The sequence below is a fragment of the Scardinius erythrophthalmus genome, assembly GCF_964197995.2.
Source record: "Scardinius erythrophthalmus genome assembly, chromosome: 8".
Classification (NCBI taxonomy): domain Eukaryota; kingdom Metazoa; phylum Chordata; class Actinopteri; order Cypriniformes; family Leuciscidae; genus Scardinius; species Scardinius erythrophthalmus.
Genome location: NC_138228.1, coordinates 39719724 through 39744103, shown reverse-complemented (window position 1 = coordinate 39744103; position 24380 = coordinate 39719724). Strand labels below are relative to the sequence as shown.

General features: G+C 40.3%; 1 protein-coding gene across 1 annotated transcript; it reads right to left on the bottom strand.

Annotated features, from left to right (window-relative positions):
• Positions 1 to 969: 969 nt before the first annotated feature.
• LOC308694577 (sodium- and chloride-dependent GABA transporter 2-like) lies at positions 970 to 20853 on the bottom strand (the record flags this gene model as incomplete). Its single annotated transcript, XM_081372176.1, has 14 exons — positions 970 to 1231; positions 2225 to 2395; positions 2583 to 2683; positions 12768 to 12870; positions 13053 to 13190; positions 13383 to 13495; positions 13579 to 13703; positions 15569 to 15672; positions 15930 to 16064; positions 16306 to 16438; positions 16564 to 16651; positions 16772 to 16912; positions 20448 to 20582; positions 20715 to 20853. The coding sequence occupies 14 exons, from the start codon at positions 20851 to 20853 to the stop codon at positions 1115 to 1117; spliced, it is 1743 nt and encodes a 580-aa protein (XP_081228302.1). The 3' UTR covers positions 970 to 1114.
• Positions 20854 to 24380: the final 3527 nt, after the last annotated feature.

Genomic DNA, 24380 nt, shown 5'->3' with positions numbered 1-24380 from the left:
CCCTGTTGTTCTGGTCTGGTATTTAAGGCGAGGGAATAGAACACACTTTGGGAATCTTTTACCAGGATCACTCCCCCACAGTAATGTTTCAGTATTTTCCTGTTGGAAAGTCCTGACACATTACTGTGTGTCTTTGTCAGGAAAACATTACTTACTTTTAGAGTCATCTTTGAGTAAATGATGTCATGTATTTTTGAATTGGCTTTTAATAATTTTCTTCTGTAATTGGCATGATACATTTTTACCTGACAAATAAATGTTAACCTTGATTTATTCTGCATTCTTCTGAAATCATTATTTCCAGTAGATTAATGTGTAGTCTGGTGTTTCCGCAAATCTTTGTCCAGAATAGATCAAACTGAAGGCACTTTGAATGGACCATGGGGCACATCTTAGGAGACCTTCTGATTTCTGACTATTCCCTGACTTAGCATGTTGTATGCTACAAATATTATATAAATTACACCTATGGGTCTGTAGTGTGCGACCGCATAGGGTAAAATATTTGTACTACACCCTCTGACTATTTCAGGACTGGCTAGTTTGTGACCGTGAGCGCGCAGTCGCGACGTGACGTCTCAAAGCGACACTAGGTCCATAATGAACGAATAATTGAAAGTATGGGATAATCAGAATAATCAAAGATCTAAATTAATTCATAATCAATATTTATGAGTATTTTCTAATCAGAAATACGATCTAAATTTGATTATCATTTGAAATTGGAGTCAGATTACGCATAGAGCTAAAGTAATACTAAAAATAAGTTCCAATAAATTAAGTGAACTTCACTGGATCGCTGAAAAGACATACACGCTTTAAATCTTCGCCAGGCCGTTGGATTCCGTCATTGGGCCAATGGGTGGTCCTTACACTCGCAACAATATGTTTGTTTTATTCTAAAAAGTTAAGCTATCAAAGAAACTGATTTTTGGAGTGATACTATTTTGAAAAATAAAAAGATATATGACATGTGAAAGCACAAAAACGGTTTAATGACAAACATTTTGCAGTTCAGGCACCCTTGTGTGCTGTTGTCAAGGACATGAATAGCTGATTAAATTACAAAGATTACTAAAAACAAATTGAAATAATAGCAAGAGTTGAGCATCTTTTAGTTTGTGTCGCAAAAGTCTTGCATCTCTGTGATGAAGGTGTTTTCTTCCATTTCAGCTCGTTGCTTACAGATAGAAGGGAGGTTTGTGTCAGGACTACACAGGTGACGCCAACGCTGTCAAGAAACACAGACACAGTGAAACAACGTTAATCTGTTAGGATTTACTCTTGTTTTTTTTTAATGCAGTTTAGCTTTGGTTAATAGTTATATTATTACATCTCGTATACATATACAGTGCTATGCATAAGTTTAGACACCCATGCTAAAGTTGACTAAAAAGAGGAATAAAAAATCATCTTTTAGAAATTGAACTTAATGCCTTAATTTAAAAAATTAGGAAAAATCCAACCTTTAAGGACACCAATTTTCTTTGTGAATGAATAATGTATCGTAAATAAATAAATGTTCTTCCTTAAAATACACGGTGCATAAGTTTGGACACCCCTATGTTAAATTCCCGTAGAGGCAGGCAGATTTTTATTTTTAAAGGCCAGTTACTTCATGGATCCAGGATACTACGCATCCTGATAAAGTTCCCTTGGTCTTTGGAATTAAAATAGCCCCACATCATCACATAGCCTTCACCATACCTAGAGTTTGGCATGGTTTTATTTCAGTTAGCCAAACAGCTGGTTTGATTTGCATTGAGAGATGATCTTATGGAAAGTACTCCATGCCAATCTCTAGGTATGGTGAAGGCTATGTGATGATGTGGGGCTATTTTAATTCCAAAGGCCAAGGGAACTTTATCAGGATGCATAGTATCCTGGATCCATGAAGTAACTGGCCTTTAAAAATAAAAATCTGCCTACCTCTATGGGAATTTAACATAGGGGTGTCCAAACTTATGCACCCTGTATTTCAAGGAAGAACATTTATTTATTTACGATACATTATTCATTCACAAAGAAAATTGGTATCCTTAAAGGTTGGATTTTTCCTATTTTTTAAAATTAAGGCATTAAGTTCAATTTCCAAAATATGATTTTTTATTCCTCTTTTTAGTGAACTTTAGCATGGGTGTCTAAACTTATGCATAGCACTGTACATCTCTGCTCTGATAATATCTCAGTGGCTTGATCATCTCTTGATCATGTTTAATCTCACCTGTTTTAGACTTCCTTTCTCAGTAAACAGTCGGATCAGCGCCCATCCAGGCACCAGCAGAATGGAGGACAGGGCCAGTAGCCAGCCTAGTGCGTAAGCCCAGTCCGGGTACACATACCAGCGGTTAAAAGTGAGAGGTTTGTACTTAACCATTGAACAGACAAAAGATGCCTGAAAATGGACAGAAGAGAGAGAAAATTAGTAAAGAATGAATAGAAAAGAAAAAGGAAAATTAAATCAGATGAATGTGAGAAATGGCTTTAGCCAGGAATATAAAACTAAATAATGACCAGAGAGATTTGTTGGGTTTTTGACAAATACAAAACAAAGCAGATGAATGAAATGTAGAGGCACTTACCAGGGACACGAGAGGAGTCAGGTATTTCCAGCACAGCATGAACATGTAATTCGGTCGTGAGTTTGTCATGTCTTCAATGATGTCAAACATTCTCTCAGCCCCTGTGGTGTTAGGGAATAATTGAGCATCACTGGCTTTTAGATTATGTCATTGTTGTCTATTGTTGTTTCTGATACTGTCATTGTTGTCTCATATCATGAATCATTTGTATTTAATTTATAGTAAAAGTTCATAATTTTTTTTTCATTACACTCAGAAACAAGGTTTGACAGACATCACAACATTTTACACTTATTAGTTACTGGTGTTAGTATAGTACAGAATAGTATTTCATATCATGACAACTCTCAGAGTAGCTTTGGCATGTGAACCGCCATTTACAGGAATTTCCGTCATTTGTGAGACAGCGCTTCCCGCCATTGACGGAAATTTTCCGGCTTTCTGTGTTTTCACTGTTATATGGTAGGGGGCGCTATTACACATCCTCTGAAAGAGTGCTGCATATCCTGATCAAAACACACGCACACAGGGAACTACACTGCGACCAAAATGGTCGCATATGCGACCTTTTGAAATGCTATTGCGACCCTAATTTTTAATGGGTCGCAAATGTATCACTGATTATTTTTGTACCTATGTTTTAGGCAATATGCTATGATTTACTATGAGCATTTATTAAAACAGAAATGTGTATTTTAAGAATACGTTTTGTAATGTGCTCTGCCTCTGAGCATTCAAAACATCAAGTTAACTTCAGCCCCGCGACCGTTACTTACATTAAAACGTAGCCTACCATTGTATCAGTGGTGCGCGAGCGGCTCTCTCTTTCTCACACAAACACGGACGCGCGCACACACAGAGAGAGAAGATAATTGTAAAATGAAAATTGACGGGCTATAGTTTACATTTAATATTTAACGTTTTAGATTTTAACGTGTTCTAACGTGTGCGTTCCTTCCTCAGCGCGTACATGTGAAGCTCACATGCACTAAAAGCCTGTCTACCAGCGCCTGGATAATGGACTAAGTTATCTTTCGAGTCTTATTGTGCTTAAATACACACAAGGTTTAGATAAACAAAGTCGGTTATGTCTAAAGTGAAAGCAAACTTGAGAAAATTGAGTAAATCTGCTTGTCAAATGCGTGTATATTAGACGCGTCGCACGCAACTCTGTCCTTAAAGGGATAGTTCACCCAAAAATCATTTACGCACTCTAATGTTGTTCCAAACCTGTATTAATTTCCTTCTAATATTTTCTAATATTTTTCTAATATTAATATTCTGAAGAATGTGGCTATCCAGTAGCTGGTCCCCATTGACTTCCAAAGGAGAAAAATATACTAAGTCACTAGGGTACATCAACTGTTTGGTTACCCACATTCTTCCAAATAACTTATATTTTCAACAGAAGAAAGAAACTCATTTGAGTTTAAAACAACTTGAGAGAGTAAATTATGACAATTTGAATTTTTAGGAGAACTATTCATTTAATGTTTATAAAACAACAAAATGCAAAGAGAAAATCACTCACTGCTCTTGACTGAAGTAGCTTTAATAAGTATCAATGTATAATTTATACAGTGAAGTCTATCTTTTATATATGTTTTGTTACCCAAGGCTTTGTTTTTTTAAATATGGACATAAGTTTTGGCTGTAATGCTCAGTCGCAAAATAGTAAAACCAACATAAAAAAGAATTGTGATAAAATCGTGAATTGTGATTTTCCTGAAAAAAATTGTGATACAATATTTTTGCCATTGGAATAATAAATTAAGTAGCCTATCTTAATTGTACACAGTGTTCCTTTTTTTTTTTTTTTTTTTTTTTACTGTTTTATGCCATAACAGCAATATTAATATCGGTTATTATCGGTATCGACCACAATTTTCACATCGGTGCATCACTACTTAAGAGTTCAGGAGTCTGCCCTGTGCCAACCATAGCATGTTGAAATCCATAGGAGAAAATCTATCCCAACCAATGTTAAAGAAAACAAAAACAAGAAGGCATGTGGTTTAAAAGATGGCAAGTAAAATAAAAAGCACATCTGTAATACAGTTTCATTATTGTTTATTATTATCCAGAGCGGCTTACTATAAATAATTTGTGCGACCAAATCATGTTTTGCGCCAGTAACTGAAAAAGTTAGTAGCGCAAGTGCCACCAGTGGAAAAGGTTAGTGTAGTTCCCTGGCACAGAAGATGCAAAAACAAGCGATATCATATGTAACATGCGTATGTAAAATAATGCGATCATCAACATTAAACAGCATATAAATCAAAACTGCTGTACTAAATTCCTTATAAATATAGTATGGGTAGCCCTTTATTGTGTATATTACGCAGTTGTGCACGTACAGCAAGCTGACGCGCATTCTGCCAGAGCGGTTTCAGTTTAGCGGTTACTTTTAGTTTCGTTTCTGCTGCCATCTTCTACGAGTGGTAAATGTACATGCATGAATGCAAGTTAATTTATCCTTATATTCAGCTGTTATATTGTGATATATTAACACTTTCATGTCTCGGCTGTATATCCGATTGTTGTTATTCTGTTCATATCATGATTAATGTGTTTGGAGGCGAGTGATGCCAGTGTAATTCACGTGCATATTTAGCGCCATTTACCGCACTGTGGACAATATTATTATGCATAGATGATGTATACTGAGGTGAATATTTATGTTGACTGTATTCAGACATATTCTGATATATATATATATATATCAGAATATGATATATATCCCTTCCGTAAAACCCCGCTGGACCTCTAGGTTGAAAAATCGTCAATACAAGTGAATGGGAGAAAATAATTATTTTCTGGTCCTGTTTGAATTGTGCCATGAATGTGAACATATGTTGTCTGTGAATTTTTTATGTTGCAACAATGACATCTGCTTTTTACATTAAGTGAATCATGAGGGTGTCGAACACATCGTCTTTGTCCTTAGGAAGGCAGCTCTGGTTACTTATTCTCTAAGGGGTAATTCACCAGCGCCCGTGTGGCTGGTATCCCCCCAGCTCAGCGTGAACTTCCCGTGACTTTATAGACTCGTGACATTCCAACGCACACACACAAAACACACTCTGGACTTTGAAACAGAATTCCCCTTTACATAACAAGCCATTACTAAATGTTGTTATGTATTCCTGTATGTGTTTCTCAAGTGTCGTCACTTGCCATAACGGAAACACTGACAATTTTATTGTGTGTTTAATCAAACTTTATTTGTGTGTAATGATGCATATGAATGTAACGGTATGTGTGTCCTATAATTACCTGTAATTCTTGGTATCTGTCTGACCGTCCTGTTTTAATTCAACCAGACACACATAGGAGATTACAGTAAAATGTATTGTTCTGTGTGTACAATCTTAAGAGGAAATATGAACTCTTTTTCTCATAAGACATATGGTCAAGGTAGGCGTTTCTTCTTCACACAAAGGAACTTCTTCCCGCTTCAGACCAGAAGATCTGATTTGCTGTTGTCCCAAAAAAAGGGGGTAAACAGATGTCTTTTAAAAGGAAGAGACCCCCACTTCTCGCTCTCTCCCCTGCTCTCACCCTGCTCTCGCCGCGTCCTTCTCTTCTCCCCGGCTTCAAGAAACATCTGAAAGGCTCCGGCATTCTCCTCGGACAAACACGTGTTCGAGTCGTAGCTGCCGGTCTTTGCAACTAAGTTATATTTCGCCTCTTCCTTCATGGGAGATGAATCTTATTTTCCGGTAAACGTTACATTCAGTGAGCTTTTCAAGCTTCCCGCGACACCGGAAAACGCAGCAGAAACAGGACACTGTCCGCGCTTCCTTCCTGTCTCAGCCTCACCCGAACAGAGAACAGACTTGCAAGTATCTTTTGATCCCTCTAAAGCTGATTTCAGGTGTCTGGCTCTTAGGTTTCTGTATGTAATAATTACTAGCTTTTCCCTTCTCTCTATATCCTTCTTCCTTTCTTTTTTTCATTCATTCTGATCACGTTAGGTCTTATGTTCTTGTTTGGTTAAATGTTTGTTTGTTTTATTGTTTGCATTTTTACGTACATTTGTATTTGTAGCTCATATAATCTCTAGTTTTACATTTATTAAAATCCATGTATACTTTAACTGTCTCTGTGTTTGAAAGCCCGCTTTTATAAAGTCAATGAAACAAAAGATCTAATTAAGCTACAAGCTTGATATTATAGACTACATTGAGTAGTCTTAATTAATAAACTCAGAAAGTTTGATGTTCGTGGCCAGAAGATAAACTTTCTTGGAGTTTGTAAATAGATACCCCTTCTTAACTGTGATAATCTTACATTTATTCGCTGGACGAATGATTGATGACCAGACCAGTTACAGAACAAGGTAATCTCAATAATTGATAAAGTAAATGTACATGCGATTTCTGAATTACTATGACCATGAGTTATGATTATTAATATTTCCAAAATTCCCTATATCCTTGAGCTAATTCGCATTTACCCAGAGAAGTTTATGTTACATTTATATAATATTTCATGTTACGAGTTTGACAGTATATGGTATGATTCTTCGGCTAGCAGTTGTGGAAAAGACATAACGAGAAAGACTACATGTCGCCTATGTGACGTCACCCCATAAAGTTGACTTACCCGTGGTTTTCGCCAACCTCAACGATTTTGTCCTCTCCCTGAAAGACGGCGGTGAAGTGCACCAAAGACACAGCCATGTTTAGCGGGATCCGTGAGCTAGTGTCCGTGTGCGAATGATGGTGACGTTTCAAACGCGTCGAAAGCAGCGAAGAGTTGTAGTCCACAAAATGCTTTCACACAAAGTCTAACCGTATCAAACTTCTACCCACTAAATTGTAGCATTCTTCACACGAAAGATTATATAAAAAAAAAAAAATCACAGACAACATATGTTCACATTCATGGCAAAATTCAAACGGGACCAGAAAATAATTATTTTCTCCCATTCACTTGCATTGACGATTTTTCAACCTAGAGGTCCAGCGGGGTTAGCGGAAGGGGCGGGACTTACCAGCTCTATAATGCTGGACATGTATATTGACAACATGTATATATAGGTAATTAATCAGTGTAGGATTGAGTGCGAAACGAACACAAATGAATCTTCCAGGTGAATTGTTCAAACAAAATTTCTCACAGAACTGAACATTCCAGACACCAAATCACCAACCCCAGAGCCATAAAAGAAGGCTCCAGCCAGCCAGTCTCCGCTGACCAACGAAAACCCCCAGCTAAGAACTTTATGGCCATGCAAGCTTCAAAGAAGATGAGCCCAACTAAAGGAAGAACTGGTCAATGTAAGATAGCTTGGAAAAGAATGATTGGCTCAGAGATAGCACAATTCAGCCCGATCAAGATAACAGCAGAAGCTGCTCGAGCCCACAACATTCCAGACCCCCTCCTCCTTAAGGACCTCTGATAGACCTCAGGGTGTAAAATCGTTTCAAACCACAGAGCTGAGATTTTACCTATAACATAAATAAAATCATTCAAGAACAATTTTCAATGGACTTATAGATCAAGCATCATGCAACGACATGATTCTATATTGTTCCTACAATAGATGGGTGTATCTGATATGCTTAGATGCCATACAATTCATGTAATTGTTAGATGTTTGAATATAAATGTGTTGTGTTTCATATCAATATGATCGTATGTTCTTAATTCAAAGGATGGCTTGATTGAAATCTGTGGAAAATGTTTCGGATTCTTATAATAGTAATAATGTCTTAGCTGTGGCCTCTGTACTCTTTGCTAGAGCTTAGAGAGTAAGGAGAGCACAGATAAGCTTGATTTATGATAAGAAGTGAAGAGAACGCCACCTCCTAAATAAAGACAGTGTCTAATTGGTTAGAACTGATCCAGGAGGCTGGGCGGACATTTGAGTTTAAAATCTTAACACCAGAACAAAGTTTAGAGTTTCAGTGCAGAACCAAAAATGCAGCGGGAGATGAAGATCTAAGACAGACAGTAACCATGTAAAACGCGCAGACGAAATAACCCAAATCAAGATCTGAAGAACATGGGTTAAACAGCTTCATTCAAGCCATCATCTACTCTTCTCAATTTCCTTTCTTTTCTTAGTGTCCTTTCTTTTCTGTTGTGAGTCACGGTTCTAAGTTAAGTTTTGCGACAAGATTTCGAGCCACGTTTCTTCTGCAAAGCCAGCTTCAAACAAAGACTTTCATTCCGCCAGCACGCCACGTGACTGACCACGTGACCCAGACATCAGGCACGTGGAGACCAGCCAACGAACGGACCGGGAAAACCCTTTACACGCAACAAAAGGGAATCCCCAAAAGCAAAGACAAGCAGGTACTGCCTCCAGACTCTTAAACTGAACTGGTGTATTTGATACTGATTTAATAACCTAGGAAACGATAAAAGGGTTAAACTAATGATTGATGGTTCATTCAGGTTGTGTTTTATAAGTGCATAGAAACTTGGGATTACATCATCTCACTCTTAAAACTTAATCTTTCCTTACTCTCTTTCTTTCTGCAACGCGTATGAATGTGTGTGTCTGTGTTAGATATTAGTTGTATGTGTTAGAATAATCAATAAAGTCTTGTTTGTATTTTAAAGAGAAATATTACTTGTGTTATTGTGCTTACAAATTTAATGTCTTAAACTTCTGATCTAAGTTACCTTGCTAACTATATAGTGTTTCACTATAGTTCGGATATTTATATCCGTTGCAGAGTTGATAATTGCAGCCAGTTCAAATGAACCGCGAACGAGTCATTTGCTCGGTTGTAATAAGTAACTCTTTTGAATTCCCTATAAATTAATTAATAATTCCTTTGAGCTAAATTGTAATCACTACAAATTACAAATATCTTACAACAGTTAAACATCTTGTTACATATGTAACCCTCGTTCCCTGAAGGAGGGAACGGAGACGTACTCGACGTGTCGACTGATTGAAATCATGGTAGGAAGCCTGTCATCTTCGAGTATTGTAAAAACGAGCCAATGGACATTGGTGTGCGTGAAATCGCATCACACGCCCCGCCCCGCAGCGCGGGTAAAAATACGGAAGTGGATGCACGCACCAGTTGTGTTTTGCTGAGGAACCGAGTGGAACCAGGTTAGCAGTGGTACAGTAATAGTGGCTAGGGGACTATGTCTCCGTTCCCTAGAGGTAGGAACCTTGGGCACATATCCAGGCCGGGGTCTCACATTAATGAGAGTTAGCCGGCCCGAATCCAGGCACGATTCGTTGACCGAAAATGTGTGCAGGTCCTCTACCTTCTTGATAGAGCAAGCAAGCAGGAGAATTGTTTCTTTCAAAACAGGGGAGGTCTAGAATGCAGAAGCACTGGATATAGGTTCTGAGAAGGTATAGAGGGGACACAAGGAAGATTCATCTCCTTGCACCACTCAGGAACCTGACGATCAAGTCGTACTTTCTATAGCTCTACTGCATCATGATGTGTGTTGATATAAGGGCAACATACATTTTGAGGGGGGAGCGGAACAGCCACGCTCCGACCCATCTTTTGCAGGAAGCAAGCACACAAGTGATTGAACACTCTCGGGGGTCTTCCCGTGAGAAGAACACCAACAACGAACAGGTTCTACTTCAGATCGTAAGCAACCCTCATTTTTCTAGAGGGAGCTCTCGCAGAAGTGATAGTATCTACATTCCTTTTAGAGGTAGATAACTGAACCACCGCAACGGATCCTGAATTTCTCAGGTTCAGTGCGGGTGCCAACGGTGCCCCACCCCTGAGAAGTCTCAGAGGAATGAGTCATGAAGGCTGTCTGAGGAAGGAGGTCCTAGTTGGGCCATTACGGGGCAACTAAGAGAACCTGCTCCTCTCTACCTGACTTAACACAGTGATGTACAGGAAGGCTCACTGGGGAATTAACGCATCTTGCGTAGGCCCCGGCGTCAGCTGTATGCCAGTGTCTCTGTGTTTCAGGGAATAAACAACTGGAAAGGGGAAGAGATCAGAGCGTCTGCAACAGATGTAACTGGGCGGCACGATTGAGCAGGCCGGAACTTAAGTGGAAGAAGCGACCTCAGAAGCTTCTGACTCCATAGGAGGAGGTGGTGGGCGAGTTGTGACATGCGAGGGAAGCGTATGAGCAACGGTTGCTGTACTGGGCAGTGCAATCTTGGTGAGCAGCAGCATCAAGCAAGGACACTGCTAACAACTCAAGGCAATTGAATGCCAATGCAGTGGGAGGTTCGCCCATGCCCGTTATACATGGTCCCTGAGCTAGTGTTTAGTAGACACTTGTTCTAGGAGTGATTAGCCCAGAGAAACAAAAGGTCTGAACACTGCTGAGAGTTTGGCAGCAGACCAGGTGTTGTTAACACACAGAGCGTGCTGCCACCTAGGGACTCTGTCATGAAGTCAGTGCTGAAGCGGTCATCATATGGAGGAAGCCGGCTATATACAGCTGTGTCTACCTTATGCTAAAGGAGCCTCTGAAGGTTATTCAGTGAGACCCGTTCTCGCCTTTAAGCACCGGCCGGACACATTCCAGTTGAGAAACGTGTAAACCAAGTCCACCTCCAAACCGGAAAAAAGCTCCTCAGTCCGTGGACGAGTTACTCTTCTCCAGTTGACCTGAGGACCCAACTGACTACTGTATGTAGCACTTGAAGGGAGGGACTTGTACTGAGACTGTTGCGTACTGTGTTTGTAACTTGAATGGAAGCTTGAATAATAGCCCGAAATCAAGAACACAGATCCCTGACAGTCTTTTTTTAAAAGCCTATCTTCATATCGGCTGGAGGAACAGCTTGATCGCAACCTTCGCCAGTAGGAAGTGACGACCGCACACACGACAGGCACAATTCGTAACACTGAGGTGTAACAAATTGCGCTGAACATGGGCGGGTGCCAGACGAACTGAATCGTGTATCCGGTTCTGAAGATACGAGGAACCGGAGTCGGTTGGGAGCACCTTTCAGTGCTATAACGGACCGACACAGGGGGGCACGTCTCTGATACATACCGAGTACGTATCAGAGACATACTCAGAGTGAGGCAGCGGGCTAGAGAACAGGAACCCAACTCTGAAGGCCCGAAGGCGGCCTGAAGCAGGGTCTGAGTGTTTAACACCTGTCTCTAGGTAGCGGCAGAGAGTGCTTGAGAAGACGTGTCCGGGTCCTCGAACGCACCCAATTGCCAACTAGTGAAGCCGAGTCTATTGGTACGTAGGAACCGACTGGATCAGCCAGGAGCACTGTGTAGTGCTACAACTGAGCGAAGCAGGGGAACCACGGATACCACAGACTTCTAGGCAAAAAACAGGGACCCAGCTCGGAAGGCCCGAAGGCGGCCTGAAGCAGGGTCTGAGTGTGTAGTGTGACTCTTACCTGTCTCTTCATGGCGGCAGAAAGTGCGTGAGAAGGCGTGACCGGGTCCTCGAACCGCACCCAACTGCCGGCTGGTGATACAAGAGGTAGCTGAGGGTGCGAGGCTTTACAGGGTCGCACACTGCCAGTCTGTCCCTCTTTGGAACCAGGAACAGAGGAAACTGCTCTTTCTTTGAAGTGTGGGAACCGCCGGCTCCACTGTTTTTGGGAGCAACAAGCCTCTACCTGGCCCTCCACAATCTTTTTTGTTGTTGTTGTTCAAAAGATGAGGGTCTGTTCTTTCTTTTGATATATTGCATGTTCAGATATTTATACAACAATATACAATCACAACATTTTGTGAAAATGATCAAAAAACGCTGGCGGTGGCTGTCAACTTTAAAAAAACACTGGCAGGGAAAAAGTTAATATTATGGCAATGTTAATGTATTTGGTATTGGCGGACTAGATCTGCTACACATGCTGCTGCTGCAGGACAAGTATGGACTTGCTACTGTAATTAGATATAGGCTACATACACGTTGTTGTGAGCATGTAAGCTGCCTCATGATTAGACATACATAAATCCCATAGTAGATCTAGGCAGGTGAAGCTGGGGGAGGTGGAGGGTTTCAGATGAACTCTGATAATGCACTGAAGGACCAACTTACAGCAAATACTGAACCAGACTATTTAAAATTTGAGCAAGCAATTTCATTGGCAGCAGAATCAGCAGAGGTCAATCAGCTTGTGCCCTCTAGTAATGGTGAGACAGCTTGCAGATTGCATGTAAAGGACCTATCAGCTTTCAGCTTATCAGTTTCACGACTGAACAAGAACAGTTGAACAACTGAACAAACAGCTTTTGTGCAACTCACCAAAAACCCAACCCATGGCTAAAGATTCAAAAACACAGAGGAAAAGAAGACAGGCTCCACTGCAGGCATAGTAGTCAAACAACTGGAATACATACATCCCCCCCTGTAGGTCACAATGCAAAATTACAACTCAATTACAAGTCAACACAAAGAATTGGAATGCATACTGCACAACATGTACTGTATACTGCCTACTATTTTCAAACGTAGTAGCTTGTAACAGTATACAGCATACAATGTTAAAGTTTTGAAAGTATGTATGTAGCAAGTTATACAAACACAAACCTCTGTAACCATGACAAGTTGGCAGAAGAAGCAAAAAAAACAGAAAAGCAGAAGAAATATTTCTCTACGTCCAACTTTGCGCAGTACCATGGGGTACAGGTCCATCACTGATGTCATGAAAACTTCCATCGCAACAAACTTTGGGGGATTCAGAACAAAAGTACATTAGAGTTGTGAAACACTTTCAAGTGCATCAGATGATGTTCTGTATATTACATCTATTAAATAGCTTCCCAACTTAGGAAGGCTTTAATTTATCAGTATACTCATCACACATGGCTCATGATTAAGGTTTTACTCCTCTGTGTGCAGGTTTGAATTTCAGCTCACCTGTGTATCTAGTCCCAGCAAAATAATCATGATGAAGAAACAAACAGACCACAACTGAGGGAAAGGCATCATAGCTACTGCCTGTGGATAAGCTATGAACGCTAATCCTGGACCTGAAAGAAAGACAGAGAGAGAATGTTTTCTTGAGTATTTAGTGTCCCAAAGCTTTACAAAATTATAAAGAATGTTGCAGTACCTGATTCTGCCACCTCCTCAATGGGGACACCCTGCTTTTGAGCCATGAAGCCCAGAACTGAGAAGACAGCAAAGCCAGCTACAACACTGGTGCCACTGTTCAGAAGGCAAAGCCATAAGCTGTCCCTAGGGAAAACATAGATTATACAAGTCCTTGGTTTGAAAATCAATGTGCCTAAATTATGGTTTGTAGAAGAGAAAAGAGGAGGGGGCCAAACACCGAACCCTGAGGTACATCAATGATAAGTTAGTGCAACTTCGACACACCATACCCTTTAAGATACAATGAAGTAAGAAAGCCTTTGAAGCAGGGGCGTAGCCAGAATTTTATTTTTGGGGGGGCCCATCTTAAAATGAGGGGGCAACTAATATATATATATATATATATATATATATATATATATATATAGCCTAGGCTATAGCAGCCTAGGACATAGCTCGGCGATTATTATCTTTTACATGATTATTTTAGTTCCCGCAAAAATCTGTATTGTATTCTGGTCGGTGTTGAAAAGTCCATTTTTAATTTTACGTAAAATGCGATATCCACGCAGTCAGCGCACCATTCCATGCTCTGTAAACCGTAACGGCGGCGATTTGAATAAACCCGGCATCCTATTTTTCCTTCTTTGTGATCCACAAAAAATAATAATAATAATTTTGACGGCATTGGTGACCCTGTGGTGGTTTCTGCGGTGGGGAAGAAACGTAAGCCATCGACATCTAATATTTTAGGCTACTTGAGGAGATTAAGAAGATGAGGCACGCGGGAGGAGGAAAAATCTCGACTGTTGCTTGTTCTCACACGACAGCGTCAAACTTCTGTCACGCTGACACTTTGACCCAGGGGATCTTTTGAAAAACTTTCAATTGTTTTACTCAAAGTCAACGAAAACCGAGCAGGACCAAGCCATTTTACAGCTGATCGCCGTAAAAAAAAATTCAGGAGGTAGGCTATTTCTTAGCGATGGTGATATAATGTCGGCTATTTTTAGTCCAGTGCCTGTAGGGCTATATAAGATTAGTATTGACCGAGTTCAGAGGCTGTCATATGTGGATCAACTTACTTTGTTGTGTTTCAACAGTTAAAATATGAAAAACTTTTATATTGATTCAATGGATTAATTGCATTTTGGAAAAAAAGGTGTCATGAATTTATTGCATTTTGGGGAAAACTAATCCTTTTTTATAATAAATATTTGAAAATCAAAATATGGATTTGAAATTATGTTATTATAACCTAAAATATGCTATGTGAAAGTTTGAAACAAAAAATAGTGGTTTTAATCTTTCCACTCTCTTGGTAAAGAAAACACATTATTACTCAAAATTAATCATAATGAATTTATCGCGTTTTGAAACCAAACTCTTCATATAGGTTACAACAGATATAGGCTATACAGGAAATGTGGTCATCACTGGTTGTGAAGGCGGTTCATCAATTGCAAACAAGTCATTGCGCAATGTGCCGATCTGAGTCGAAGTCTCACCGCTATTCTGTGATGAAATATGTGCGTTTCTGTCTCCTAGCCGCTTCACTCGCTGTCGTCTTGTAGTAAGCTGAAGCAAACTCAGATGTAGATGGCTTATTTTCTCCTTCTCGCTCATCTTTTCGTGCGTAATATTGTACGTTGCACAACGCTGCCATTCACCGCATGAACTCTCACGCGAAGATGACAGCGTAGGTTATGCACAACACGTCAAATCAAGTTTGAAAACAGCCACATTTTACCGCGCAGTATTTTGATTGATCAATCTATCAATTAGACTAACACATCAATAATTTCTTATTTTTATTATTTTATTTTAAGCCATCGGAAATCTGAGGGGGCCGGACATATAAATGAGGGGGCCTAGGCCCACCCAGGCCCCCTCGTGGCTACGCCACTGCTTTGAAGTAGTACAAAGGTAGCAGTATACATGCAGTTTAAAGAGAATCTTGAAGAAAAAGAAAGATACTGAAAAATATCATATTATCGAACTGAACTAACCTGTAGCAGTTGTTGTTATATTTATTGTAGCTGCCTAATACAGTAAGAGAGGCTGTACCCAAAGCATATGAGAAAAAGATCTGAGCTCCTGCTTCCATCCAAACCTAAATGCACAACACATTAGCAATAAGGACTTGAGAAGGGGCACAAGAATTGTAACATTAATGCTTATTTGATGTCTGCAAAATTTCAATTTTGTTTTGCTACTTATAACAAGAAAATTATATTTCTTACTGGTTGTGAATATAATTAAGCAGACTATGCAAAAAACATTTCTTTATAAAGTAATATCAACTGATCTAGTCTATATGCAAGGGTCTGTTTAAGCCTGATTCCAGGAAAAGGCACATGATGGGGTTACCTGTGGGTCAGCGAGACGGGCCGGTTCAGGGTACAGGTAAAACACAACCCCCTGCAGAGCTCCAGGAAGAGTCAACCCACGAATCAGCAACACCAGTAGCATCACGTAAGGAAATGTGGCTGTGAAATACACCACCTACAGTATAGGCACAATACAAGAAAGGTTAAAAATGCACAATAATAATAATAATAATTTTACTAATTTCAATAAACAGACAAAATACTGTACTGACATTCCATAATAATGAATGCAAACATAATTTCATATAAAAACTGTAAATGCAGCAGAAAATAGACCAAGAAGTAGTATGTTTTGACATTTTGTGAAATGTTTAACGTGTTAAGACAAAATTCTCTTCAATGACATTTTTGCACACCTTGCCTGTAGATTTGACTCCTTTCCAGACACAGAAATAACATATGATCCACATTGCAACGAGACACAGAAGAATCTCCCAGTTGATTTTACCGACCTCCTCAATACCTCCAGATAGAGCCAGCACTCTGTGTCTATAAAATTTGACGAGAGAGAGCAACTATCATGCTTTATAATTTGCTAATGTGGAAAGTTCTTGCAAGATTTGATTTTATTATTATCAAATCTTATCATAATATAATTTATGTTTATTATTTACTTCCAGAACTCAGTAACTGCAGAGGTTGAATTAATCAGCGCTGTCCAGTTTAGGGTCAGATTCTTTGCAGCGAGGTTTACACAATCATCTAAGATGGAGAAGGAGAAAAATAAAAATAAAAAAGATTTGCAAACCCCTGGTCTAGCATATTTTGATATGATATTCAGAAGATGTTACTTCTTTATGTTAGTGTATTTTAAACTATCACCTGTGTTCCAGGTGTTGTCACAACTGTCCCATGGCAGTTGGGAGCTGAAAGAAAAGATGAGGTAGAAAAATGCCCAGGCCAGAATGATGATGTAATACATGCAGCTGTACAGCACTATCAGCTGTCCTGCATAGCCAATACCTGACAAAAGCAAACAGAAACATTGATCAGCACAAACAATACAGAACAGAACAAGGAACTGAAGGAATAATGCTGCCTTTACGTGCTATCATAAAGTTTCCTACTTCTGAAGTTGTGATTACAAGCTCACGCATTCAAATTTTGACTTCCAATAAATCTTTTTTTTGAAATCCAAAACTCAGGAAAATATAAAGAAACCAGGAACTGCTCAAAATGCTGACAAAGAGTGTGAACCAACCAAACAAATAATCAAACAAACAAGAATTCATACTGAATGAAGACAAAAGGCATTTAAATAGATAGGGTGATAATCAAATGAAACAAGACACAGCTGAAACAGATAAACTAATAATGAGCATAGGGTTCTGGCAAATGAAGTCTGGGAATAACAGTCTATGGAAACAGTGAGGGAACTAGGCTGCCATCAGTTGGCACATGATGGCACCTGCAGCTGACAGATGTAACATAGCCCCCCCCCTTGAAGGAGTGCCTTCCAGATGCTCCAACATAGGTGGGAGGTGGAGTGAAGGTGGATCCTGGTGTGGGAGGTGGAGCGGAGGCAGATCCTGGGGCGGTACGGTGGGCCAGGACCATGGAGAGGAAGAGAGCCTGTTGTCTGTTGCAGGACAGGCAACCAGGGCGAAGCAGGCCGAGCAGGCGGCCAGAGCGGAGCAGGCTCCGATGGTTCAGGGGGCCAGGCGAATCCGATGGTTCAGTGGGCCAGGGCGGATACGTCGTAGACACAGGCGTGGCGGCGGCCATCTTGTCCGAAGACACAGGTGTGGCGGCGGCCATCTTGTGGAACGGTTTCATAGATTTGAACAGGCTCAGGAACTGATCTGTAGACTAGAACAGGCTCAGAAACAGCATCAGGCTCAGGAACAGAATCAGGGAAAGATCTGTAGGACTGGCTCAGGAACAGACTCAGGAACACATTTGCAGACTAGGACTGGTTCAGGAAGAAACTCAGGAACACAGGGCTCTCAAGTTTTGAAGACAGTCAAGAGTGACATCCACTACCCCAACCCCCCCCCCCACCATACCCCCCCCCCCCAACCTCCTGACGTGGGTGGGTTGGACGGTGGGTGGTCCTGGGTGGGTTGGACGGGTCACGGGAATGGGGTGTTTCATTAATAATATTATTATTAGTGTTTTTGTTGTTGTTATTAATAATTGCTCAAATACAAAGTATTTATTAAATTTCCGTGTGTGTGTGTGTGTGTGTGTGTGAGATTAAGTTAAGCTAAGTTAGACACTCAAGAAAAACTGATGCTAATTATCTGGGAAACATTCTCTAACAGCAGTCAAGTTGTCACTGTTTGTGTCAAACAAGTTGTGAATTTGTTGTAACATTAAAACAGGAGATCACCGTGACTTACTCTGTGCTCAAAGTGATGCTCGGAGCTCCAGTGGTTTCCTCTATGGGTGAACGAAACTTTGAACGAAGACGCTGTAGCAGAATCACGTTAACAATTCCAGGATGTGCTTTTTTTCATTGGTTGTTGCGTTAAATCGTACCCAGATACAATAGTGCTGTTTTCTGACTTACTCTGTGCTCAAAGTGATGCTCGGAGCTCCAGTGGTTTCCTCTATGGGTGAACGAAACTTTGAACGAAGACGCTGTAGCAGAATCACGTTAACAATTCCAGGATGTGCTTTTTTTCATTGGTTGTTGCGTTAAATCGTACCCAGATACAATAGTGCTGTTTTCTGACTGGCTATTGTGTAGCCCCTTTCTTTTTTTTGTGATAAGTGGCAGGCTCGGCTAGGGGAGACGCGCTTGATTCCTGGCTGCCGGTTCCATAGTGAGATCGGCACGGCCAGAGAAATTTTGAGCCCTAAGGCATAAATAGTTTTTCCGTGTGAGAAATACAATGTGTGGCGGGAGTGCGTGACTAAAGACCGAATTGAGTGACTGTCACGCTCAATGCGTGACACTTGAGAGCCCTGGGAACAGACTCATGGACTCAAATAGTCTCAGACACAACCTCAGGCTCAGAAACAGATCTGCAGACTATGAAAGGCTCAGGAACAGACTTATTTACTAGAACATGCTCTGAATTATGTGCAGTTGTCTTATTGTCTTATTCAAAGTCATTTCGACAAACGTCGACCAAACACACCACAGCGCCACTGCCATCACTAAAAGCACAGAGGAAGACGGGATGAACTCTGGGATTAGAGAAGCGTCAGCAGAAATATTCGATGATAGCGGCTTTGATAAGCCGGCTGTTCTGACCATTTTCAGAGGTAGATCTGCCAACTTAGATATCAAACCCCAACGTGGATAGGAAGCCTTTGCATCCTCAATCGCTGCGTCAATGACATCCGGGAACACAGGGATGGTGTCCGTGATGGCTGAAGACTGAAAGGTTTCTTCTTTCACAACTGGAGGTGTTGGGTTGCTGATCTTGACCACTGAAGACTCAGACAAGGTTGTGCTGGCGGTTGGCGGCCCTGATGTGATTATACTGGTGATTGGAGGCTCTGACGTGACTGCAATGGCTACTGGTGGCTCTAACATGACAGCTCTGGCTAACATTCTTGCTTACTGGGGTTTTCAGCATTAGAGTGGGCATGGATGGAAAGTGCTGGCCAAGCTCCGTGGCCATCGGAGCTTGCCTCACGTAGCCCCCTCCCAAAAAATGTTTTAAGCGAAGCGTCACCATCTGCCACGGTAAACAACAATGCATAGTCAAAAACTGACTCGTTCATTGAGTCAGAAACTCAATGAACGAACTTCGAGGTGCATCATGAATTAGCTTATCTTTGAGAGGAGGGTTAAACCTGTGACAGAAAAAGTCTATGAGAGCACAGTCCGGTAGATCAGAAGAAATTGCAATGTCCAGGAAAATTTGTATATGTTCTTCGAGTGCGCGGTTACCTTGATGCATACGGACTAGTTCAACTTCTGGATTCATGATGATGAAGTCTTCTGTAATGATTTGGGTGTGGGAGTAAGACAGCATTCAGCAGAGAGAGTAAGAATCCAAACACAGTTTATTAACAAATGTAATCCAAGGTCATAGTCTATACCAGGCAAAGGGTCAAGCACATGTAATCAGTCACAAATACAATCCACTGAAGCAGACGGTAACAAGAAATCCAAAACTCAGGAAAATATAAAGAAACCAGGAAATACTCAAAATGCTGACAGAGAGTGTGAACCAAACAAACAAGACTTCATACTGAATGAAGGCAAAAGGCATTTAAATAAACAGGGTGATGATCAAATGAAACAAGACACACAGATAAACTATCTGAAACAGATAAAATAATAATGAGCAGAGGGTTCTGGGAAATGAAATCCGGGAATAACAGAGTCTATGGGAGCAGTGAGGGACTAGGTTGCCATCAAACTGCAACAGCACCTGCAACTGACAGATGTAACACTGCCATAGAATAATAATAATAATGTTGACTCGATTGGTACACTGCCTTCAGAAAATGTAAGTGCTGGTTGCCTGTGCAAATCCCACATGCACAAATAATGCAGATAAAATAAATTAAAAGTTGTTTAAATAGTTTGACTCACCTTCAGCCAGTGGACAGAGGCGATGCCAACATGTAATGCCCCCTTCCTGTGTGTATTGTCCCATAGCCGTCTCTAGCAGGAATAGTGGCACCCCACAGGTAATCACAAACACCAGGTAGGGTATCAGGAACGCCCCTTAACACATAAGTACAATAAAACATTATTAAAATGCCAGAAAGGTAAAGTAGATCATTCATATTTGTAACCACTAAAATAATGAAATTTCAACACAGCAAACAACATTTGTGTATTTAAGCTGCATCATACCTCCTCCATTCCTGTAGCAGAGGTAAGGAAACCTCCAGACGTTACCCAAACCAATCACAATCCCTGCCACAGCCAGAATAAACTCTGCTTTGCTGCCCCAGTGCCCTCGCTCCTCTATTTGTCCTTTGATTCTGGTCATACCGTCACACTGTTTTGACCAGGTTACTCTGATCCTGCTGTCCAGACTGCTGTAATTTAACAGTGAGTTTGTTCTAAATTCTACTTAGCTATTCATTTATTAAAATGTATCAAGCTATTCATTGACTGATCCTCGCCAGATTAAATGATAACCATAGTACAAAATAAACAATGGGGCGAGTCTAAAGCAGATGCCATTCATCATGATATATGATATGCCTCAGGCAAAATTTGTATTTGGACTGGGGCTAAAAAACAGCCCTGGACTTTCTCCCAAATAGGCCCATCATCCGGCCATTCGCCTCTAGCAGTGTGCGACAGACACTAGCCAGGATGTCCTGATACAATATGCCACAATACTGTAGCCTATCAGACAAGGTATTCACAGCAAGTAACATCTCAAAACAAATGATGATAATTGGGGTTGTGTTTATTAATGAAGCCTCAGCCCTCAAATAAAAACAAAAAATGTACAATGCCATAAAATACAAATAATGAAATGTCACTGGCTACAGAAACCCCAAATTACACAAACTTGTAATTATAAAACATATAGTTTTTGTGTGCGAGGGCTATACCTCAAGGGATAAAATAATCTAGAAGGAATTTTTATTTGTTATACTCCAATATTTATTATACATAACATGGTGAAGCTTTTTTACTTTTCACCATCATATGGGAAATAATAAAACATCTTAATATTCTAGTTCAGACTTACAAGCGTAAAAAAAAAAAAAAAACAATTCCTGAAAAATGATGAAAATATTTATTGATTTTTTTTGTTGATTTTCTATAAACCTATTGTATGTGTTATCAAAAACACTAGCCCAAACATTTAGTATAAATATAAATTTATAAAAACTGCCATAACTTCTAAACAAAACATTACTGCATTAGGCCTATACATTTAATACATTTATACATGACTATACTAATATAACAGCATTTTAAATATGAATACAGGCACATTTCTGCCAAAAAAGTTTGTTTTACTAAAGTTAATTCATAAGTTTTGGTGTGAAATATCTTCTAGCTGGTTTGTTCTTGGAACAAGAAACACTGTTTTTTTTTTGTTTTGTTTTTTTGCGTCAATATGAGAATATCAGCGCTGTTTCATCTGGCTTCAAGCTTAAATCACATAGTCATTTGTGGGTTTATAATAGAGATAGAGAATTCTACGCTGAATTTAAATGCTTCTCAGTGGATCGCGCAGCTCTGTGTAATAATGTTCGCGTGATCGAGATCAACCCGCACAGCTGCTTTGTACGCGATCGCTGTTTTTTGGGCCGATAATGCGCTGCTCAGATCAAACAATTTTTGTTCCGCTTTTTGAGCGTTTGCCATTTGATGTTTCTCATACGCAACACAAATGACAGCGTATAATCAAAGAGAGTTGGGTAATTTTGTAGAGGCAAAAGTTCAAATTGAAACGTTTAGTTGAAAAGGTCGCAAAATTATACCATTTATTCGAAGTCTGGAACCCCAACGGCAAGTTGGGGCTATTTATAGAATGTGTTTAGTGGGCAACTCACAGGCACCACGTTGGAGACCACTGCTATTCAAATATAATGTAAGCAATTTTAAAAGTGCAGCCTTATAAAACTAACTTTCTGTCAGTGGCTATAGGCCGACTCTTCTTCCTCAGTTGTTGTTTTTTACACATAGCATATAAGTGATCATATTAGTGCCCCTGCTGTTGGCTGTTCATATTGCTTTATTAGACTTTTTTTTTTGTGTGTGCCGACGGCCCACGGTTGGACGGCCGTTCTGGACTTTTCCAGAATGCACAGATTGTCAGTCCGTCCCTGATAGCAGGATCAAACTGTTGACATTAACCCTCTGGGGTCTGAGCTGTTTTCTGGGCCCTGGAGGTATTCTGACATGCTCTGACATTTGTGCTTATTTCTGTTACTTGTGACATTTTCATGGCTAAAGTCTAATTACACTAGCCTGACTTCGTCATACTCATATTCTAGGCAGAATGTGAGTCTGATACTGCTCCATTAAGCTTTGATTATGGGGCGTGTTTCAACCGAACCAGGAAAGAAAATTTCTCTGCACTCAATTGGATAGGCCTACAGCCAATCACAGCAACAGAGTAAGTGACATATGTTTTTCATTCATGTTTCCGATCGACAAATGTTTCCTTGATCGCGGTTCTCTCTTCCTCTTTTAAAATGAATGCGCTGTCGATATCTTCTATAACAGACGCGATGGCGCGATGACGCGAATCTACACGTTTTGTAAACAAAGTTCGGGAGAAGCACATTCAAATCCATAATCAATCCAATCAACGTGTCAAACGATTACCATGTCTACACTATCAGCATGAGAGGAAGCATATATATTCACTCTGTCAACTCACCTAACATTCCTTGACAGTTTTCAGCATCCCTCCACTCACTCTCGGCTTGTTCTTCCACGGCCTGGAATACGGGGAGAGTGTGTTCGGGCCGAATACCGAGCCCGCCCTCTCCTCGGACAGCACCCCAAATATGCATTTATTCTATCTGATTTATTTGTAAGTGTGAAATCTAAATTCTCCAGAGGCAGGCATCTTTTATTTTACTGTCTATGTATCTTTGTTGTAAATGAATTCAACCCAAGCGCTCGTTGATGACGTGTCACGTGGATGATTACGTTACTGTTGCTGTCCATCATCGATTAAAGCCCGCCCTGCCGGCATTTGATTGGCTCGGCCTTCTGGAAGCCGAGCATAATTACTCCTTAATGGATCGAGTCCAGACCGAACTTCCCGTCCAAAAAATGTTGTGGGCGGGGTTCGGGCTGGCACCCAGGCTATAATTACACTGTATTCAGCACAAACTCTGCTACAATAATATATCAGCAGCATGTGTGTAAAAGTTTGTTGTTTTGAGATAATGACATTTATGCGTGGTTTGTGAAAATACAAAAAAAAAAATTCTCACTGAAATAAGGTCATGAAACCCATACTGATTATTTCTTCACAAGACTTTTGAAAATGGTATGACGTAGCCTAGAATATTTGCTCTAAAACTATGTGAAAATCACCCTGACTGCTCATTCAGATAAGACAATATATTGATTTAAAAATTTTACGACGTGTTTTGTGTGAAAAAGCTTTATGGGAGCTCATTAATATGTAAGCTTTTCACACCTGAGAAAGACAAAGACCCCCCCCCCCCAACGGCCCTATTAGGAGCTATTAGGCCCTATCATTCTGAGCAACCTTGCACAAAGAATGAGGAGATTTAAAAAAAAGAATGGCTTTTAGATTTTTTGGATTTATTTACAACACAACATAATCCAAAGATACACAACAAATGACAAAAAAGCACTCATTGAAAACAATTATCCAAAGACAGAGACCTTTGTGCCATTCCCAAAAACATTGTACATACCTTTCATTTCCAAGGTGTTTGATTTTCACTTTACCATGTTCATGTACAGAGACTCATGTGAATGTTGAAGTCAGCAGGAGTGGCATCTGGGCCCTGAAAAAAAAAAAAAAAAGTGAACATACTGATATCAAGAGAAAGGCCTGCA